Source organism: Schistocerca gregaria, chromosome X (genome assembly GCF_023897955.1).
Source record: "Schistocerca gregaria isolate iqSchGreg1 chromosome X, iqSchGreg1.2, whole genome shotgun sequence".
Classification (NCBI taxonomy): Eukaryota; Metazoa; Arthropoda; class Insecta; order Orthoptera; family Acrididae; genus Schistocerca; species Schistocerca gregaria.
In genome coordinates this window covers 691563593-691587406 of record NC_064931.1, presented here as the reverse complement: position 1 = coordinate 691587406, position 23814 = coordinate 691563593, and the positions used below count along the sequence as shown (strand labels likewise).

Below are 23814 nucleotides of genomic sequence, written 5' to 3'. Positions count from 1 at the left end.
CTGGACAGCTGGTGGCTGCGTCATGATCAGAACAGCTTATGCTCGAGCGTTTCCTCGCGCTGCAGCGACTACCGGCCACCGGCCAGACGCCACCCGCCGGCTGAAATCGGGCGTCAGTGTGTATATCAACTGTCATTTTCGAATTTGAATTTCTAATTATCATTTTGCAGTTAAATACTGTAAAATCATGAACTATGGTTAAGTGTTATAAAATTGGGTTGATAGTGGAAAAAGGTTTAACATACGCAATACAGTACTTATCTTTGGTATAGCAGAGGGGTGAATGCCGAGGAGACAGCTCGATAGATTTGAACTTTGTGTGGAGCGAGTGCTCTTGGGAAAAAACGTCAGTAAAAGATAATCTTGTTTCAAGAAAGACTGTTCTGGTATGAATGATTTTCCACATTAAGGAAGTGATGGGTGGTTACCACTTAATCTTAATGCGACATTTCAAATCAACAGGCATCGTTCAGAAGCCTGGTGTAGAAGTACTGCCTGCTCTAATTCTCTACAACAAAAATCAATGTAGTGACTATTACTGCAGTTTTGCTTCAATGTCACCAGGTCGCTCACTGAGCATTCCTATGCAATACTATTATTGGTGACGGGCTATGATGCCTATATTGTTAACTGTCTAAGAAGAAATTAAAGGCTGGGCCCTACCAAAAGTCGTAAACTCGAGCAAAGAGTAGTGTGAACATAATATTTTCTTTCTGATAGCTCCAAAAGCGTGTTTTGCACTACGAATTCTTCCCCAAGGCTGTGTACATCACAGCTGGAATTTGTTGCCAACAAATGAGAAACCTTTCGGTCTCAGTGTAAGAAAATCGACCGACAAAACTACATTACGTGTGTCACTGCATGATAACGCGCTCCGTTGATTTGAGAAACAGAATTATCCTGGAGATTGACAGGGAAATCATCCCTTAGCACTTGTATTGACAGGGAAGTCATCTCTCAGACACTTGTCCCTCTGATCGTATGCTCGAAAAATTTTACCTCTCCTGCTCTTGATCGATCAACCATCAAGGCAATTCATTTCTAGACGAATAAGCTCTTGAAACTAAAAGTTAGAACCAGTAGGTTTCTACAGGCGTAGAATTTGTAAACCACTTTAGCACTGTCATATTGTTTTAGATATTGTGAGAGAATATACTGTTGCTGAATAATTTCACTTTGATGATTACAGCTGTGTTCAGTAAACTAATGGAACACAAAATTAAAATATTCACTGCATTAATACAAGTTAAATTCAACTTATTACAAAAACATTACGATGACAGTCTATCTTAATAAAGCATAAAGTGTCTGCAAGACGATTGTGCCTGTTTTAACACGAATTAGTAGGATATTACCGACTCTGAATGACGAAGAAATTAAAGAAATGTATGATCAAATAAAAGACATTATTCAGATAGTGAAGGGAGATGAAAATTTAATAGTCATGGGTGACTGGAATTCGGTAGTAGGAAAAGGGAGAGAAGGAAACGTAGTAGGTGAATATAGACTGGGGCAAAGAAATGAAAGAGGAATCCGCCTGGTAGAATTTTGCACAGAGCACAACTTAATCATAGGTAACACTTGGTTCAAGAATCATAAAAGAAGGCTGTATACATGGAAGAAGCCTGGAGATACTAAAAGGTATCAGATAGATTATATAATGGTAAGACAGAGATTTAGGAACCAGGTTTTAAATTGTAAGACATTTCCAGGGGCAGATGTGGACTCTGACCACAATCTATTGGTTATGACCTGTAGATAAAAACTGAAGAAACTGCAAAAAGGTGGAAATTTAAGGAGATGGGACCTGGATAAACTGAAAGAACCAGAGGTTGTACAGAGTTTCAGGGAGAGCATAAGGGAGCAATTGACAGGAATGGGGGAAAGAAATACAGTAGAAGAAGAATGGGTAGCTTTGAGGGATGAAGTAGTGAAGGCAGCAGAGGATCAAGTAGGTAAAAAGACGAGGCCTAGTAGAAATCCTTGGATAACAGAAGAAATATTGAATTTAATTGATGAAAGGAGAAAATATAAAAATGCAGTAAATGAAGCAGGCAAAAAGGAATATAGACGTCTCAAAAATGAGATCGACAGGAAGTGCAAAATGGCTAAGCAGGGATGGCTAGAGGACAAATGTAAGGATGTAGAGGCCTATCTCACTAGGGGTAAGATAGATACTGCCTACAGGAAAATTAAAGAGACCTTTGGAGATAAGAGAACCACTTGTATGAACATCAAGAGCTCAGATGGAAACCCAGTTCTAAGCAAAGAAGGGAAAGCAGAAAGGTGGAAGGAGTATATAGAGGGTCTATACAAGGGCGATGTACTTGAGGACAATATTATGGAAATAGAAGAGGATGTAGATGAAGATGAAAGGGCAGATACGATACTGCGTGAAGAGTTTGACAGAGCACTGAAAGACCTGAGTCGAAACAAGGCCCCCGGAGTAGACAACATTCCATTGGAACTACTGACGGCCTTGGGAGAGCCAGTCCTGACAAAAATCTACCATCTGGTGAGCAAGATGTATGAGACAGGCGAAATACCCTCAGACTTCAAGAAGAATATAATAATTCCAATCCCAAAGAAAGCAGTTGTTGACAGATGTGAAAATTACCGAACTATCAGTTTAATAAGTCAAAGCTGCAAAATACTAACGCGAATTCTTTACAGACGAATGGAAAAACTAGTAGAATCCGACCTCGGTGAAGATCAGTTTGGATTCCGTAGAAATGTTGGAACACGTGAGGCAATACTGACCCTACGACTTATCTTAGAAGAAAGATTAAGGAAGGGCAAACCTACGTTTCTAGCATTTGTAGACTTAGAGAATGCTTTTGACAATGTTGACTGGAATACTCTCTTTCAAATTCTGAAGGTGGCAAGGGTAAAATACAGGGAGCGAAAGGCTATTTACAATTTGTACAGAAACCAGATGGCAGTTATAAGAGTCGAGGGACATGAGAGGGAGGCAGTGGTTGGGAAGGGAGTGAGACAGAGTTGTAGCCTCTCCCCGATGTTATTCAATCTGTATATTGAGCAAGCAGTGAAGGAAACAAAAGAAAAATTCGGAGTAGGTATTAAAATCCATGGAGAAGAAATAAAAATTTTGAGGTTCGCCGAAGGCATTGTAGTTCTGTCAGAGACAGCAAAGGACTTGGAAGAGCAGTTGAACGGAATGGATAGTGTCTTGAAAGGAGGATATAAAATGAACATCAACAAAAGCAAAACGAGGATAATGGAATGTAGTCGAATTAAGTCGGGTGATGTTGAGGGTTTTAGATTAGGAAATGAGACACTTAAAGTAGTAAAGGAGCTTTGCTATTTGGGGAGCAAAATAACTGATGATGTTCGAAGTAGAGAGGATATAAATGTAGACTGGCAATGGCAAGGAAAGCGTTTCTGAAGAAGAGAAATTTGTTAACATCGAGTATAGATTTAAGTGTCAGGAAGACATTTCTGAAAGTATTTGTATGGAGTGTAGCCATGTATGGAAGTGAAATATGGACGATAAATAGTTTGGACAAGAAGAGAATAGAAGCTTTCGAAATGTGGTGCTACAGAAGAATGCTGAAGATTAGATGGGTAGATCACATAACTAATGAGGATTGAATAGGATTGGGGAGAAGAGAAGTTTGTGGCACAACTTGATCAGAAGAAGGGATCGGTTGGTAGGACATGTTCGGAGGCATCAAGGGATCACCAATTTAGTATTGGAGGGCAGCGTGGAGGGTAAAAATCGTAGAGGGAGACCAAGAGATGACTACACTACGCAGATACAGAAGGATGTAGGTTGCAGTGGGTACTGGGAGATGAAGAGACTTGGACAGGATAGAGTAGCATGGAGAGCTGCATCAAACCAGTCTCAGGACTGAAGACCACAACAACAACAACCGACTCTTTACTTCGAAAAGGTCTGTATTTACATGATACCCTGCATCATACTCAAATATTATGAAAATGGGTCAGTTCATAGATAAAATTATGTATTCACAACGAAAAATATGTCTTCAGAAAACAAAAGTGGTATTATAAATTTTGCAGTACCATAAGGTTTTCGCCCTGACATTAAGGTGTTCTGAAAGCAGCAAGACGAATTTTGCTCGAGCGTTGTCGTACGATTCTCTTATTGAGTTTCTATCAGGCTGCTTGTAGTTCTGCCACAAGAGAATTAAAAACCTAGGTTTCAGTTAGTTTCGAAAGGCGGACGAAAGCAGTTTGTTGAGGGTTAGGAAACACGTTACCTCGGAGCTAGCGAAGGGGTGCAGGCGATGTGTTTTACTTATTTGCCCAGTAGCCGTCATGACAGGTAAGTCACAACATAAGAGACGAGGGTAGTTGTATTTCCCGTGTGGAATAACGTTCGTTGACTCAACAGCATTAACTGATATCATATATCACATCTCAAGAGAAAATCACTCACATTATTCTACTGAAATGACACGATAACATCAAGTGAATATAGCAGAACAGTACTGTGCCACCAAGGAAGTAACTTGTCTGTCACAGAGTACCAAACATATTCGGCGTTGTTGTCAAATTTCAGTTAAACTACCAGGAAGGATACCAACTGATGTGTTCTGTGAGAGACCTCGGAAGTGACTATAGCTTCATCTTAAAGTTGTGGGCAGCAAGGGCAGGAGTATCCTCATTATATGCCAATGAGTGTTATTTGGGTTTCTGTAAGTAGGTTTTGGGGCTAGAGTGTAATTACTTGTAATACATCGAAGCACTGAGTGGAAACGAAACGTCATAAATTAATAACTGGGACAGTTATTTGTGTTCACTGTCTTAATTGGACCGGAACCTTGAAAGCGTATTCACCAGACGCGATTCACAACATTGGAACTTCTCCAGTGGTTGAGTTAGCAACGTGTCTTTGCTATACGATATTGTTATTGAGATCACTGTCATTAGCACACCCGCAAGAAGACAGGCATGACCTGGCTTCTTGTTAGCTGTTTTCACGGATATTCTGCCGTTGCTCGAAACGTGAAGACTGAAGGTGAATTCGAATATTCCACATGGCGAAAATCTGATGTTTCTATTGTTCCAACTGTAAAATTGGAAAAATAGTTACAATAAGCGGCAGAAAAGCGCCTGTGAACCAACAATTAATAATGCAGACGTAAGTAGCGAATCTCATAAACTCCCTCTGTCATATGATAATTGTGAAAACTACTTTTTTCATATTCATAGCATCGCAGTATTAACTCAAATGTTAAGTAGCATTCATATACTTAATTTCGTTGTGATCGTATTCAATGACAGTACAGGAGGAGCAAAATCATCTGACTTGAAATATACTTTTCCAGAGGGATTCGAATCCTTGACTACAGTTGCAGTAGCACATCCAATGAGGTATCAATAATGCGAGCTTTCACTCATCGCTGTAGTATAGGCTGGGGCAGAAAGAAGCTGGTTCACTACAAAGTAAACTATGAGATACACTGTAATTAACGCGTGAAGTAACCATCTCTCAGACGTAAATTTTCCAAAACGCTCTCACATATTAAACATGATTTGTTCAGAAAATTACAACTGTACCTAGTGAAATGAGTAAGTTAATGCAGCTCCAGTCCATCACTATCATCGAGTTGCCATACATTTTCCGAATAGCAATTAAGATAGAAATGTGTGTGTGTGTGTGTGTGTGTGTGTGTGTGTGTGTGTGTGTGTGTGTGTGTGTGTTTGTGTTTGTGAGTGGCCTGTTCTTTCGGACATGTCAGAAAGAACAGACACTTCGATTCGAAACAGACAGCCTTTCTAATCAATTAAATATCATAGGACGGATGTCCTGGCTGTCACAGGGCGTTAAAATACAGCTACTGTGGCAGATGAAAATTCGTGCCTCATCAGGTTCGAAACCGAATTCGTGGTGTCTTTCCTTCCGGACATGTCCGAAAGAACAGACACCACACGTAACGGTATATGCATATACAGGGTGTTGCATGAGGTAAAGTAGATATTTTAGCAGGTGGTACTACAGACTAATTGCATAAACAATGCCATATCAATGTTTTCAAATTTTATGGAATATAGAGATATAGCTGTTACCAGAATGAGATTTTCACTCTGCAGCGGAGTGTGCACTGATATGAAACTTCCTGGCAGATTAAAACTGTGTGCCCGACCGAGACTCGAACCCGGGACCTTTGCCTTTCGCGGGCAAGTGTTCTACCAACTTTTTTTTTTTTTGTAATCTCATTTTGTTCGTTATTGTTCGTTTCAATAGTTCGTGGCGGACGTCACCTGACGCCCATTGAAGTTCGTTACTGAACCAGTCACTCAGTTTTTTTATTACAGAGGGCAGCTAACCCTCTTTTTTTTGTAATCTCATTTTGTTCGTTATTCTTCGTTTCAATTGTTCGTGGCGGACGTCACCTGACGCCCATTGAAGTTCGTTTTTTATCCATTCACTCAGTTTTTTTATTACAGAGGGCAGTTCACCACCTGACCGAACACACTGAGCTACCGTGCCGGCGATAAAGAACGTAAACTTTTCACTCGAGGGAAGACTTGAACCAAAGACCTCTCGTTCCGCAGCAGCTCACGCTAACCACGGGACCACGGCGCTCCTCAACCTTCTGACCGAACACGCTGAGCTACCGTGCCGGCAGTAACTGAGCTACCGAAGCACGACTCACGCCCGGTACTCACAGCTTTACATCTGCCAGTACCTCGTCTCCTACCTTCCAAACTTTACAGAAGCTCTCTTGCTAACCTTGCAGAACTAGCACTCCTGAAAGAAAGGATATTGCGGAGACATGGCTTAGTCACAGCCTGGGGGATGTTTCCAGAATGAGATTTTCACTCTGCACCGGAGTGTGCGCTGATATGAAACTTCCTGGCAGATTAAAACTGCGTGCCCGACCGAGACACGAAACCGGGACCTTTGCCTTTCGCGGGCAAGTGCTCTACCAACTGAGCTACCGAAGCACGACTCACGCCCGGTACTCACAGCTTTACTTCTGCCAGTACCTCTGCTAGTTCTGCGAGGTTAGCAGGAGAGCTTCTGTAAAGTCTGGAAGGTAGGAGACGAGGTACTGGCAGAAGTAAAGCTGTGAGTACCGGGCGTGAGTCGTGCTTCGGTAGCTCAGTTGGTAGAGCACATGCCCGCGAAAGGCAAAGGTCCCGGGTTCGAGTCTCGGTCTGGCACACAGTTTTAATCTGCCAGGAAGTTTCATATAGCTGTGAGTTGACCGCCTCCAAGGCGTAGCTGGTTGCGTTACCGCCTTCAACTCAGGGGGCCTGGGTTCGATTCCAGGCAAGCGACTGGGTGTTGTGAAACATCATTTACTCGCTGTCGCTGTGGCGTCACATAAAAAGAACTTGCAATACGGCACCCGAACTCCGCCGAATGGGGCCTCCCGGCCAACAATGCCATACGATCATTTCCATTTCTATCGTATACTCGTACTACCTGCCGCGCCGAGTGGCCGTGCGGTTTGAGGCGCCATGTCACGGACTGTGCGGCCCCTCCCGCGGGAGGTTGGAGTCCTCCCTTGGGCATGGGTGTGTGTTTGGTCCCTTAGGAATTCACACACATTTGAATATTTTGCCGGCACGGTAGCTCAGCGTTTTCCATCAGAGAGCTGACTGGTCTCTCAAAAAAAAAAAAAAAAAAGTGGAAACAACAAACCGTAACGTCGAACAAAATGCAAAATAAAAAGTCAGCACGTCTGCCTCGTAAGCAGGAGGTCCAGGTTCGAACCCTTGTGGGGCACAAATTTTAATATGCTCCCGCTGCCGTATTTCAACACCCTGTGACAGTATGGACGTCTGTACTTCGATACTTAAAATGCAATTGTTTTTAGAGGCAATACAGATGATTTGCGAAAACTTGTCTTGCCGTCAATGTAACGGGACTTCACCGGCATCCATTCCTTAGTCAATGCTTTTGATGGCACTAACCCATGTCATATGCAAACGAATCAGATTCTAGAGCATATTTAGTCAAATAACGAATGATCAGTATACAAGTATTTACGAACAGTAGAAGCGTAATTGCAGCGAGCTGATCACTTAACCAAGTGCAACGTAGAGTACCTGTGTAGTGAGTCATTTCAGCTGCATAGCTGACGGTAATATTTGTCAAGCAATTCACTGCAGAATTAATGTAATATCCGCAAGATGATCTCTGTAGTTATACTGTATCATTAGCAGCTCGTCAACCGGGTACTATTTTAGTTAAATCAGGTTACTGAAGCTGATGCCAAATAAAGAGAAGCGACGACTCCACCACCCTATCTTTACTTAGGCAGTCAGCGCTAGATTATGTGCCCCACCATTAACATTGCTGTAAGCAGTCTGACAGAATAACACCACCACATCCACCGACAACCTGTACTATTATCAACACACAGTTGTTACTCGCAGTGATTACAAGTTGCTGATGTTTGTTAATAGTAGCGGAAAGTGCCTGTTGAATGTGACACTCAGAGAGAATCCTAAATAACAGTAAGAGGTTACCCTGCGGAGGGAAGAAACCACGTATTGTGCCGAGTTCTTGTAGGTGATATTAAATGTAGTTCCCGATGGTTTCACACTAACGTGTTTTTTTGGCTATCCGAATACTCATATGGGAAAATCGAAGTGCAATACCTTAATAACACCTCATTTTTGATTGAATACGACTCGGAAAGCGACGTTAATTTGACGTTTCCGTCCATCTACGGACGACTTACTGAATGAACTCTGAAGCGAACTCACAATTGTGTTGCCTGCTGCATGATCTCTGTAAACTGATGTGGCAGCTGGCAGTCATAGCTGAATACAGACATGTGATGTGCAAATACTGTATTTTCACTGCTCTAGGGGAACTCGTCTTTGTTGCATTTTTTCCATACCGTAATTACCACAATATAACGCTCATTCTGCTGCAGAACTTGATGCCCGCAAGTCCTTAATTAGGAATCTCCGAGCGGTAGTAATGCATGAAAGGAAACAGACTGTTGGACAAAATAACAGACAGCTGCCTACCTTTTTACATTTCCTATAGGCACTACGATAAGAATCTGGTGCCATATTATGCTTCAGAACTCTAAACTGTTTATTCTTTCACTGTATACTAAAACAAAAGCTGTAATAGGAGAAGAGAAAATGACTTATATGCTTCTCAGAAACATCAGCCTTTTGTGTTTATTTTCTCACTTCATACTAAAACAACGGCGTTGATATGAGAGGAGGAAATGAAGTATATGCTTCCAAGACATAATATTTCCTTGTATGCTACTACTGCATGCATAAAAATTCTGCAGTTAATTTTTGCGTCTCACATAAATTTTGATATCATCTCATATTACTTTGTGGGAAAGTAGTCAGCGCTACGGTGATATCTTTCTGTTTATGACGAAGCGTCTGATGCAGTTTCCACGCTCTGCCAACATAAACAAATCGCGGCCGCATTGGGCACTGCTAATCGCTGCACTTGTCGCGAGCAGCGACAAGAGCGCACTGTCTCTACTAACGATGTTATGGAGTTAATACATCTTACTTACTTAAAGTAATCTGCAGGACATGGGTTGGGTAAAAATTCAGTTTGTATTAGATAGCCATAACATTAAAACACAGGTATATATGATGCAATATTTATTGTTGCACAACTCTCTAACGTTAATGGTATTGATTCAGATTGTGCGTGAACACGAAAACACACAGACACACACACACACACACACACACACACACACACACACACACACACACACACTCACAGTCCAGTCATTGAATGCTTGAATCCAGTGAGTGTAACGACTGCTGTCTGGTGAACAACATATGAGCCAATCAGTTCCGCAGTTGGCGTGGATTGGATGACCTTGCACTGCAAGAGTTATGAGGATTAGACTGTAAGTAAATGGACTTGTATACTAAAGTGCTGCGACAAAGCAAAGCTTGACTGATTATCGGTTGATTTATCCACATGGGTTTTGTGGACGAGTATACTTCTAGTAACCAACCCACCCACCATCATTACATAAGATTTCTCGAAGGCGTCGAGGCAATGATAACTATTAAGGTCCTCGTTAGTGTAGCGTGATGGTTTACTTCCCACCACACGTTTTCTATATTCGTCCAATGGTCGGTTGCATTTGTAGGTCCACATGGCAATGACCTCGTTACGGTTGCCCACATATTCACTATCGGGTTGAGGTCCGGTGACCGTGGAACAAACGGCAACAGCTTATTCTTTCTTGGTCCTGAAACCAATCTTGCACTGCTCTGCTCTGATGGATGGGGCTGTGGTCCTGTAAATAAATTATCTCGTTACTTCATATATTTGAATTTAAATAACGTACTTGTAATAAGCACATTAGTATTTTCCATGGTGTTTAGGAATACAGTCCCTGTCATAGATACGTGATCTAGATTCAACAGTCCGATTAGGAATGTGGTTTACAGAGTCTATCATACGATGAGTCGTAGTCGGAAATCTACATTAAGACTGACTGGATCAATCCGATTAGAACGACCTGGTATCGAACTGAAATCACAGAAATCCGATAATTTAAACGTCTGTATGCCAACAATGCTGCACACATAAATTCCTTTATGAAGTAACAGGTAGCAACTGTCTAAGAAAAGTGAAGAATATGTCTACTAGCAGCAACGTAACCTAATTATAGCTTATACACTCCTGGAAATGGAAAAAAGAACACATTGACACCAGTGTGTCAGACCCACCATACTTGCTCCGGGCACTGCGAGAGGGCTGTACAAGCAATGATCACACGCACGGCACAGCGGACACACCAGGAACCGCGGTGTTGGCCGTCGAATAGCGCTAGCTGCGCAGCATTTGTGCACTGCCGCCGTCAGTGTCAGCCAGTTTGCCGTGGCATACGGAGCTCCATCGCAGTCTTTAACACTGGTAGCATGCCGCGACAGCGTGGACGTGAACCGTATGTGCAGTTGACGGACTTTGAGCGAGGGCGTATAGTGGGCATGCCGGAGGCCGGGTCGACGTACCGCCGAATTCCTCAACACGTGGGGCGTGAGGTCTCCACAGTACATCGATGTTGTCGCCAGTGGTCGGCGGAAGGTGCATGTGCCCGTCGACCTGGGACCGGACCGCAGCGACGCACGGATGCACGCCAAGACCGTAGGATCCTAAGCAGTGCCGTAGGGGACCGCACCGCCACTTCCCAGCAAATTAGGGACACTGTTGCTCCTGGGGTATCGGCGAGGACCATTCGCAACCGTCTCCATGAAGCTGGGCTACGGTCCCGCACATCGTTAGGCCGTCTTCCGCTCACGCCCCAACATCGTGCAGCCCGCCTCCAGTGGTGTCGCGACAGGCGTGAATGGAGGGACGAATGGAGACGTGTCGTCTTCAGCGATGAGAGTCGCTTCTTCCTTGGTGCCAATGATGGTCGTATGAGTGTTTGGCGCCGTGCAGGTGAGCGCCACAATCAGGACTGCATACGACCGAGGCACACAGGACCAACACCCGGCATCATGGTGTGGGCAGCGATCTCCTACACTGGCCGTACACCTCTGGTGATCGTCGAGGGGACACTGAATAGCGCACGGTACATCCAAACCGTCATCGAACCCATCGTTCTACGATTCCTAGAACGGCAAGGGAACTTGCTGTTCCAACAGGACAATGCACGTCCGCATGTATCCCGTGCCACCCAACGTGCTCTAGAAGGTGTAAGTCAACTACCCTGACCAGCAAGATCTCCGGATCTGTCCCCCATTGAGCATGTTTGGGACTGGATGAAGCGTCGTCTCACGCGGTCTGCACGTCCAGCACGAACCCTGGTCCAACTGAGGCGCCAGGTGGAAATGGCATGGCGAGCCGTTCCACAGGACTACATCCAGCATCTCTACGATCGTCTCCATGGGAGAATAGCAGCCTGCATTGCTGCGAAAGGTGGATATACACTGTACTAGTGCCGACATTGTGCATGGTCTGTTGCCTGTGTCTATGTGCCTGTGGTTCTGTCAGTGTGATCATGTGATGTATCTGACCCAAGGAATGTGTCAATAAAGTTTCCCCTTTCTGGGACAATGAATTCACGGTGTTCTTATTTCAAATTCCAGGAGTGTATTTATGTGATGTAAATATTGAATCGAACAAAACACATCTGTTTCAGTGATGGGTAGATACACCATATCTGATTTGCTGATGACATAATAATAATAATAATAATAATAATAATAATAATAATAATAATAGTAGTAGTAGTAGTAGTAGTAGTAGTAGTAGTAGTAGTAGTAATAGTAATAAGCCCATGTGAGGTTGTTAGATGTTAGATCCTCCACCTAGCGCCTCCCCAGGTGGCATATAGGGGAAAGCCTCCCAGATATGGCTGGTATCGCGGAAATCAAATACGTGGGGTGGACCAAATGCTAACACAATCCTCAACGGCTATTCAACCCGTTGAAACCAAAACCCAGACACGTCTGAGTGAAAATCATCGGTATCCTGCTCAGCGTCTGTCAGCTTAATGAGCTCGACTAAACTTTCGGATTCTGGGGAGTCCAGGCTAGCACAGCAGAGAATATAGGAGACCTAAGGTAAACTTCACTACAAGCATAAAACATGCATTGTAACACTAAACATCAATACAGTGATCCAAACAGAAAACTACATAATCTCGCATAAGAAATCGAACGACAAGGAATCCTCATCCTTGGTCTTAAAAGAAACGTAACTGACAATGAAACCTTGCATTACGGAAACCATCGCATCTTCAGGGGCACAGCACAAGAAAAGGTAGCGAAAGGTGCACCTATATTCGGCATGGCATTTCTCGTACACAGATCAATCATCAGCTCTGTCAAAGAAATAACATCCATCGACAATCGACTCGATTCAGAGTGACAATAAAAAATATACACTCATCAATGCACATGCCACAACCAACACCGAAAATAAGAAGAACCCCGAAAATATCGAAAAATTCTGGAATAAACTGAAAAAAACCATGAGCAAAATTCACCAAGATGATGTGAAAATCCTAATGAGAGACTTCAACGCTGAATTTGGGACAGAGTCACATTATTATTGACATTTGCCAACAATTCAACCTCAAAATGAAAAAAAAAACAGTAAAACATGAAATATGACGATCCCCGATCCAGCATCTTGGTGAATGCCAAATCGACCACGTTGCTATCTCCTACGTCCACAACAGAATCATCCTCGATATTCATGTCCGACGAGTTGTGAACATTGACTCGCACCACTACCTCACACCAGTTAATGTCACATTCTCTCCGAAGAGAGTTCACCTCAAAAAACCCTCACTCAAAAATTCGACACATTAAAAATTCAAGGAACCAATATCACATAAGAATGGGAAAAAGAACCGACGAACAACTTGACTGACTTCTGCAGTAAAATTATCAGATAAGCCAAAAAAATAATCTCAGTTTAAAAAAAAAGGCAAAACAGCTATGGTGGGACTCCAACTACGATCGAGCCATCATCAATCGCCGACTGGACTTCCAAAAATACAACAGCAACAAATCGACAGGAACCCTACAACACGCTCTCGACATGCGCAAACATATAAACAGAACCATCAGAAAAATCAAATGCAACTACATCACCGAACAGTTGAAATCAATTGAGGATAACTTCGAAACCACAACAGCAGAAATTTCTATAGAACTTTCGCAATAAAAATTAAAGTTCACTCACCACAAAATTTTACCTTCAAGAAACAAAATGGAAAACACCCCCTCAACAACCAATAAAACTGCGAAGAACTGGCATACTACTTTTCCGATTTCCTTAACTGCCTCGAACCTCCCGAACGATTCCCACACAAATCCACAAGATACACAAAACCCGATGGCAATACACCGACACAAGAAGAAATCCAGCACCACATCAAAAAACTCAAGAACGGAAAGTCGTCAGGAGAAGATAGAATCATCGCAGAACTGCTGAAACATCTTGGACCACGATCACTACAGGAAATCACACAAATAATTCAGGAAATCTGGCGAAGTAAGAAATACCCAGACGACTGGAAAAGTGCATCGATCCACCCATTCCACAAAAAAGTAGACAAATCTGATCCGAACAACTACAGAGGAATTACTCTCCTTTCGGTCCCTTATAAAACCATCACCGCGTGCCTCTTACAACGCGCACAAGGGCAAGTCGAACCCTTAATTTATGAATACGAAGCAGGATTCAGACCACACAGACCTGGCACCGAACAAATTTTCAACCTGAAATCCACACTGCAAATACGAGCCATAAGAAATCTCTCAACCATGTGCACATTCAGCGACTTCAGGAAAGTCTACCACTCGATCGACCGAGCGAGAATCCCTTTCTAATAAGTCCGCCCCTGGTAGCTGAGTGGTCAGCGCGACGAAATGTCATACCTACCGGCCCGGGTTGAATTCCCAGTTGGATCAGAGATTTTCTCCGCTCAGGGACTGGGTCCTTATCATCTTCATTTCATACCCATCGACACGCAAGTCGCCGAAGTGGCATCAACTCGAAAGACTTGCATCAGGCGAACGGTCTACCCGACAGGAGGCCCTAGTCACACGGCGTTTCTATTTCCTTTCTGATATTCTCGAAGAAAGCAATCTCGACCCTAAAACACGACGACGCATCCAGAAAACCCTAACAGACACAACTTCCAAAGCCTAATTCAACGAGGAAATCTCACAACCCTTCTCCATCAAGACTGGCGTCCGGCAGGACGATTGCCTCTCCCTGTTACTCTTCAACATCGTCCTAGATAAAGTCATCAAAGAATGACAGAAACAAATGAGGAACAGAAACATCTGGAGACCCATCAGTCTAGGAAGACAACAGCATAATATCCACGTCACATGCCTAGCATTTGCTGACGATCTTGCGATCCTTTCCGGAGATGAAATCCTTAAAGAATGTGCCGAGAAAGTTGGACTACAAATTTATTTCTCAAAAACCGAATTCATAGCTATAAAACATATCAAAACACAAAATTTGATCACGAAATACGGCACAATAAACAAGGTCAACTACTTTAAATACTTATGTGAAACCATTTAACCCACTAGTATAGAAAGATTAGCACAAAAAACACGCGAACTCATAAAGCGGAAAGCACATGGAAAAATCGCGAGCATCTACAACTAGAAATGCATGAACATTAAAACCTGAACCACTCCACGTCAGTGAAACCTTAAACCTCATTTACAAAGGAGACTTCGAGAATATCAAGAAAGCTAAAAGAAAAATCATCCGAAAAATCCTCGGGCCAAAACTCACAGATGAAGGATATCGTCTAAAATCACATATAGTGTAGAAAAATGCTCCAACGTCGAAACCGATTTCCGCAAACGACGACTGAAACTCTACGGTCACACACGAGACTAGATGACAGCCTACTACGAAAGAAAATGTTGATGTATCTGCAGAAACTAAAAACTAAAAATCTGGATCAGGCAAGTCCAAATAGATCTCAAAAATGCCAACATCACGACCACATACATCAAAGACAGAAAAGTCTTCAGAGATAAAATCCACCACTGGGAGACTGTACCAGAAGATGGAGAGAAGAATGGAGAGAAGAACGTCGCGCTAAACACAGCGAGATGATGAAAGAAGTCTGGAATAATAAGAAAAGTAACAGCAGCAGAAAAATAACAGCAGCAGATCATAATTTGCTTTATTTAATCCCCTCTGGGTCTAAGCAGTGTAAATAAATAAATAAATAAATAAATAAATAAATAAATAAATAAATAAATAATAATAGTCGTACTAGTAGTAGTAGTAGAAAATTCAGAAAATAAAAATTCTAATTAAGCAGACCACAGAATGGACGGCAACGAGGAAAAATACTAATGAGATCAACGCAGACTGAAAAGCATTGGGTACTAAAAGTTAATCACGTCGAGCTCTTCAACTACGTCGGATGTGGTCTTTAGTTAACGATAACAAATGCTTAGTACAAGGGAATAGAAGAACTGTAATAACAAAGCAAGCATTTATAATCAGGAGATTTCAAAAATTAAACTCATCAAAGAGGTAACACATAAATGCAATGCAAAATCACCTCTACAGGATTTACATCTCTATAACTCTGGAGAATCAAGCAGAGAACTTTCTGGGAGCAACAGTAGTTTACATTCAAGGGACAGCGACTACGTCAATATAGATGGAAACAATGAAAAATCTGAGAGCACTATGAGATGCAAAGAAAGGCAAATGAGGAAGTAAACAGAAGGAAGATGCAAATCATTTGATACATCTTTATATACATCATCATTCTCATCAATGTATTTACGGGCAACGTGTGACGCTAGGGGCTACGAGGGCAAAGATGAATATTTAGTTTTAGGACATCATGACCAGAACAAAATGCAACAACAGTATTGTGAACAGCAAGAGACTACCAAACGACTGAATATAATGGTTTCTTCGTAAATTGTAGGCCATAGGGAAAGAGTAAAACAGCATTTCCGAACTGTGAAACAGCTTTCATTCTACTTGTTGTTCATACCTGCAGGAAACAGACGTCCCCTTGAGGATACAGCAGCTCAGCGCTTGGCTTCATTATACGTTCTAAAATGTTAACATACGCCTCTCCGTTGCTCCCCGAGCCGAGATCTAGCCCCAAACGCCAACAGAAAAGCGTCCACTTCTCTCTCTTTCCACGAGATACTTCGGACTGAAACGCTCTCCCCGTGGCCGGTACACCTACGACATCAAAAGCGTTTATCTGTTAATAAAAACGCTAACGAATTCAACATAACTTCGTATGTAATAGAGGCGATACCGATCAAATTTAACAACAAAACAAGAACATTATTTTACAACTACTACTCAGCATTAGAATATCGTAAAGTCACTTCTATCGAAAACAACTTCATTTACGATACTATATACAATAAATCTAGTGATACCTGAACCGGAGCATTGGTGACGGAAGAAAATATTTCCTCGTCAGAAATATGAATCTGCTCCAGTCAAAATCGAGATACTCTTCCGCATAGGCCATACGGTCGACCTTCTGGTATTCCGTCAAGCGTTGCTTTATAGCAGCTCTTCGGCATAAAAGTCCATGATCTTTCAGTCTCCTTCTCACAGTTCTTGCACTACCAGGAAGCTGAGAAACCTCTCCCAGTTGACGGCAACTGAGAAATGGATTGGTGAGTATATTGTCGAACAGACGTCGGTCGTCCCCTTCACTGGACACACGGAGTCGACCACTCCCACTTTTCCGTTCAATACAGCCTGTTTCTTTGTAGTTTTTCCACCAACGCCTAGCCGTCCTCTTCGCTACTCCGCACCTCTCACCGGCATCAGAAGGGCAGTAATTACAATCCTCGATCAGGGCGATAACACGAACTCTTCTCTCTTGATTCCACTCAGCATGCATTACGACTGGCGCTTTTGTGCACAATTTATATACCATGTGTATGTATGTCTGTTGGGAGAGGGGAGGGGCCGGGTTTAGAGGCACTCGTAGCCAACGTTATCAGCGCCCTCAATAAAACTGAAGACAATTTATTGTTACAATCACGAATACTAATGTATAAAATTAAAAAATCAAAGTCTCACTACCTAATGGGATGGAAAATAAAACTAGTTACAATATTGGATAGATAACTAACGTTAATACGTAAAACTAGTTAAGAACTAAAAATCGGTTAACGAACACTATAAAGCATTTTAATGTGATGGTAAGCTACAAACTGAATTTTACCCAACTCATGTCCTGCATATTACTTTAAGTAAGTAAGATGTATTAACTCCATAACATCGTTAGTAGAGACAGTGCGCTCTTGTTGTCGCGGCTCGCGACAAGTGCAGCGATTAGCAGTGCCCAATGCGGTCGCGATTTGTTTATGTTGGCTGAGCGTGGACACTGCATCAGATGCTTCGCCATAAACAGAAAGATATCACTGTAGCGCTGACTGCAGTGAGCGCACATCACTGCCTGCGTGTTCTTATAGTAACTCTCCTCACAGGTGCCATGGAGCAATTGCAATGGGTATCATGTTATTAGTCATCAGAATATTTACCAGTGATGAAATGTCCACTCTATTTGAATCCCAAAAATATAGGAACTTTCTCACAAAGTAATATGAGATGATACCAAAATTTATCTAAGACGCAAAAATTAACTGCAGAGTTTTCATGCACGCAGTAGTAACACACAAGGAAATATTATATCTTGGAAGCGTATACATCATTTCCTCCTCTCATATCAACGCCCATGTTTTAGTATGAAGTGAGAAAATAAACACAAAAGACTAAAGTTTCTGAGAGAGCATATAAGTCATTTCCTCTTCTCCTAACACAGCTTTTGTTTTAGTATAAAGTGAAAGAATAAACAGGTTAGGGTTCTGAAGCATAATATGACACCAGATTCTTATCGAAGGGCCTATAGGAAATGTAAAAAAGTAGGCAGCTGTCTGTCTTTTGTCTATTTCCTTTCATGCATTACTACCGCTCGCAGATTCCTAATTAAGGACTTGCGGGCATCAAGTTCTGCAGCAGAATGAGCGTTATGTTGTGCTAATTACGGTATGGAAAAAATACAACAAAGACGAGTTCCTCTAGAGCAGTGAAAATACAGTATTTGCACATCACATGTCTGTATTCAGCTATGACTGCCAGCTGCCACATCAGTTTACAGAGTTCATGCAGCAGGCAACACAGTTGTGAGTGCACTTCAGAGTTCATTCAGTAAGTCGCCCGGAAATGGACGGAAACGTCAAATTAACGTCGCATTACGAGTCAAAAAAAATGTTCAAATGGCTCTGAGCACTATGGGGCTTAACTTCTGAGGTCATCAGTCCCTAGAACTTAGAACTACTTAAATCTAACTAACCTAAGTACCTCACACACATCCATGACCGAGGCAGGATTCGAACCTGCGACGGTAGCGCATTCCGAGTCATATTCAATCAAAAATGAGGTGTTAGTAAGGTAGTTGAGTGTTCTAGCAATTGCAGTTCGATAATTCCCGTATGAGTATTCGGATAGCCAAAAGAACACGTTAGTGTGAAACCATCGGGAACTACATTTAATATCACCTACAAGAACTCGGCACAATACGTGGGCTCTACTCTCCGCATGGTAACTTCTTACTGTTATTTAGGATTCTCTCTGACTGTCACATTCAACAGGCACTTTCAAATGGCTCTGAGCACTTTGGGACTCAACTGCTATGGTCATTAGTCCCCTAGAACTTAGAACTACTTAAACCTAACTAACCTAGGGACATCACACACATCCATGCCCGAGGCAGGATTCGAACCTGCGATCGTAGCAGTCGCACGGTTCCGGACTGCGCGCCTAGAACCGCGAGACCACCGCGACCGGCAACAGGCACTTTCCGCTACTATTAACAAACATCAGCGACTTGTAATCACTGCGAGTAACAACTGTGTGATGATAATAGTACAGGTTGTCGGTGGACGTGGTGGTGTTATTCTCTCAGACTCCTTACAGCAATGTTAATGGTGGGGCACATAATCTAGCGCTGACTGCCTAAGTAAAGATAGGGTGGTGGAGTCGTCGCTTCTCTTTATTTGGCATCAGCTTCAGTAACCTGATTTAACTAAAATAGTACCCGGTTGACGAGCTGCTAATGATACAGTATAACTACAGAGATCATCTTGCGGATATTACATTAATTCTGCAGTGAATTGCTTGACAAATATTACCGTCAGCTATGCAGCTGAAATGACTCAATACACAGGTACTCTACGTTGCATTTGGTTAAGTGATCAGCTCGCTGCAATTATGCTTCTACTGTTCGTAAATACTTGTATACTGACCATTCGTTATTTGACTAAATATGCTCTACAATCTGATTGGTTTGCATATGGCGTAGGTTAGTGCCATCACAAACCAATGACTAACGAATGGATGCTGTGGAAGTCCCGTTACATTGATAGCAAGACAAATTTTCGCAAATCATCTGTATTGGCTCTAAAAACAATTGAATCTTAAATATCGAGGGACAGACGTCCACACTGTCATAGGGTGTTGAAACACAGCAGTGGCAGCAGATTACAATTTGTGCCTCACAAGGGTTCCAACCCGGACCTCCTCCTTACGAGGCAGACGCGCTGACTACATTTCTTTGTTGGCTTCTAGAAAAGAAAAACGAAAAAAAGGAAAAAGGATTTTGGAATGTTTGTTATTCCTTTTTGCCCTTTTTTATTTATTTATTTTATACAAATGGATAAAGGAAAGCCGTTCCTCTTCGGGTACGTAACCAGAATAATAGAAAGTCGTCCCGTTACGACATAATTTTTCGATGACTGTCTTCTCGTTGCTGTGTTGTTTCCATGCTTTGTTCAATCTCATTAAAAAAAAAAAACTTGAAAGAGGTACGATGATTATCTTTTCATGTCATCGATAATACAGCTGCGAGGCGGCTTATGGAATGTGCTCCATAGAAAATTAGAAATATATTGCCTGTATATAGGGTTCTTGACGATCGCACAATGTCGTTCGTTGAGGTAATACCGAAAATCGGGTACTGGTTTTTCGCCATTACCGAATAGGTAATGAACAGCGAGGCCGCTAATACACGTCACAGAGTTCGTTTTTGTTGTTGGGATATGTATCTTATAGAGGAAAAGAAGTGATCAGGTAGTTATCATGTGGGGAGTCTTACATGCGAGAAAAGCCAATCACACACCAAATACCAAACGTCCTTTGCCGACCCGCATTCGGAACGATGTTCATCCGTGTCAGTCACTTGGCATGTGGCACACAAGGGTGAGTCGGCGAGGTGGATGTGATGTAGGCTGGACTGGCACAACTGTTTCCCATTAGCAGTTACATACCATGCAGATTACACGTCAGTATCAAGGGTGGTGACATTCACTGCCTGCCACACAGCACGCCACTTTGTAGTGGGGTGTTTGCTTTCAATCACATTTGGCATCCTGTTCAGTTGCATGACAGCATATGAAGTTCTTCCCGGATGAAGCGTTCAATGTCAAGTGCTCGAGGCCTTGCGTAGTCCGCTTGAAATGTGATCTTAATTGTAGATTTGGGGTACGAGTGCGCCATGGCATTACCGAGACACGAACGCGTGACACTCGCCGCAGCGGAAGGTAAACAGGAAACACTCGTACGCAAACAGGCGGCACACAGGCACGACGAACTTCCCACACCGCTGTAACAATGGACTGTGAATTTGTGCCCCACCAGAGTTCGAACCAGGACCTCCTGCTTACGAGGCAGACGCGCTGACTATTGGGCTGGCAGGACACAACGGCCAACTTGCCTACAGGACCTATCTACACACGCTCCTCGTCAGACGCAAATTCCCATGTTTGCCGCATACCACATACACTGTACCCTTTCGTCCATTATTCCACTCGCTCTCAGCCACACTGTATTCCCGCGAGTGTTCGGACGATGACGTGCGTCTAGCACTGTAACGTTTCAGTGGTCCGTCGAGACCTGAATAATTACGTAGGATGTTTCAGGAGGAATCGTACATGTTGTAGGAGGTGGTAGTATAAACAAACTGCAGAAAAAATGTCATATAACTTGTGTCCAATTTTTATTGAGTACATACAGCTGGGTTCAACGCATTTTCGTATCATTTGTTGGTCCTTACAGGATCCCATTTTCTACACTTCCTTGAAAATGAGTTTCCAGCATTATTGGATGAGGTTCCTTTGGCTACAAGAAAGCGTATGTTCCTCCAGCATGACCGGGCTTCAGCACTTTCTAGTCGTCAGGTGACACATAATCCAAGCATAACATTTCCCTGAAGATGGATGAGTATATATAGGCACTTTTCTTCGCCACCAAGGTTCCCAAACCTAATCCCTTTGGATTTTCGCCTCTGGGGATGGTTGAAAGGCGAAGTCTACGAAGAAAAAGCTAATGCAAGAGCCGATTTGTTCGTTCGGATTATGAATAGCGCAACCTTCATAAAAGAACGCAAAGACGACCTCAAAATAGCCACACGTGCTGTTATCAAGAGAAATCAAAAGTGCATTGATGTTGGTGGGGGAATTTTTGAAAATAAACATTGAATGTCCTCATTTGCCCTTGCTTTGAATTTATTGGGGTTACGACCTAACAAAGTGGTTCAAATGGCTCTGAGCACTATGGGACTTAACAGCTATGGTCATCAGTCCCCTCGAACGTAGAACTACTTAAACCTAACTAACCTAAGGACATCACACAACACCCAGTCATCACGAGGCAGAGAAAATCCCTGACACCGCTGGGAATCTAACCCGGGAACCCAAGCGCGGGAAGCGAGAACGCTACCGCACGACCACGAACTGCGTACTGACGAACTAACAGCTGTATCTCTGTACTCACTAAAATGTGAACACATTCATATGGCATTGTTTATGCAATTCGTCTATAGTACCACCTGCTAAAATATCTACTATTCCTCCAGAAACACCCTGTATATGCATATATGTGTGGTGTCTGCTGTTTCGGACATGTCCGAAAGGAAAGACACCACGAATTCGGGTTCGAACCTGATCAGGCACGAATTTTCATCTGCCGCAGTAGCTGTATTTTTACGCCCTGTGACAGCCAGGACATCTGTCCTTTGATATTTAATTGATTAGAAAGACTGTCTGTTTCGAATCGCCGGCCGCGGTGGCCGAGGAGTTCTAGGCGCTTCAGTCCGGAACCGTGCGACTGCTACGGTAGCAGGTTCGAATCCTGCCTCGGGCATGAATGTGTGTTTTGTCCTTATGTTAGTTAGGTTTAAGTAGTTCTGAGTTCTAGGGGACTGACGACCTCAGATGTTAAGTCCCATAGTGCTCAGAGCGATTTGAACCATTTTTTGTTTCTAATCGTAGTGTCTGTACTTTCTGACATGTCCGAAAGAACAGACCACTCACTCACACACACACACACACACACACACACACACACACACACACACACACATTTCTATCTTAATTGCTATTCGGAAAATGTTAGGCAACTCGGCGATAGTGATGGACTGGAGCTGCATTAACCTACTCATTTCACTAGATACAGTTGTAATTTTCTGAACAATTGATGTTTAATAAGTGAGAGAGATTTGGCAAAATTTACGTTTGAGAGATGGTAACTTCATGCGTTAATTACAGTGTCTCCCATAGTTTACATTGTGGGGAACCAGCTTCTTTCTGCCCCAGCCTACAGCAATGAGTGAATGCTCGCGTTCTTGATACCTCATTGTATGTGATACTGCAACTGTAGCCAAAGATTCGAATCCCTCTGGAAAAGTATATTTCAAGTCAGATGATTTTGCTCCTCCTTTACTGTCATTGAATAAGATCACAACGAAATTAAGTATATGAATGCTACGAAACCTTTGAGTTCATACTGCGGTGTTATGCAGATGAAAAAGCAGTTTTTCACCGTTATCATATGAGAGAGTGAGTTTGTGAGATTCCACTATTTATGACTGCTTTATTAACTGTTGGTTCACAGGCGCTTTTCTGCCCCTTATTGTAACTATTTTTCGAATTTTACAGTTGGAACAATAGAAACATCAGATTTTCGCCATGTGGAATATTCGAATTCACTTTAAGTCTTCACGTTTCGAGCAACGGCAGAGTATCCGTCAGAAAAGATGATAATAAGAAGTCTGTCTTCTTGTTGGTGTGCCAAAGATAGTGATCTCAATAACAATATTGTATAGCAAAGATACGTTGTCGAATCAGAGACTGCAGAAGCTCCAACATTGTGAATAGCGTCTGGTGAATACACTTTCGAAGTTCCGGTCCAATTAAGACAGTGAAAAACAAATAACTGTCGCAGTTATTAATTTAGGACGTTTCGCTTGCACTTAGTGCATCGATGTATTACAAGTAATTACACTCTAGCCCCTAAACCTAGTTACAGAA

At 42.6% G+C, this 23814-nt stretch overlaps 1 protein-coding gene across 1 annotated transcript; it reads right to left on the bottom strand.

Moving 5' to 3' along the window:
* Positions 1-16536: 16536 nt before the first annotated feature.
* Positions 16537-17345, bottom strand: LOC126298284 (uncharacterized). Its single transcript, XM_049989583.1, has 2 exons — positions 16870-17345; positions 16537-16663 (listed from the first exon to the last, which is right to left on the bottom strand). Exons 1-2 carry the CDS (start codon positions 17343-17345, stop codon positions 16537-16539), a joined length of 603 nt encoding a protein of 200 aa, XP_049845540.1.
* Positions 17346-23814: the final 6469 nt, after the last annotated feature.

Excerpts from the sequence above, each read along its gene's own strand:
- LOC126298284 (XM_049989583.1), bottom strand. The coding sequence starts at position 17,345 with ATGCATGCTGAGTGGAATCAAGAGAGAAGAGTTCGTGTTATCGCCCTG. Across the intron at positions 16,664-16,869 it reads TCACCAATGCTCCGGTTCAG|GTGTACCGGCCACGGGGAGA; the intron begins GTATCACTAGAT and ends TTGATGTCGTAG.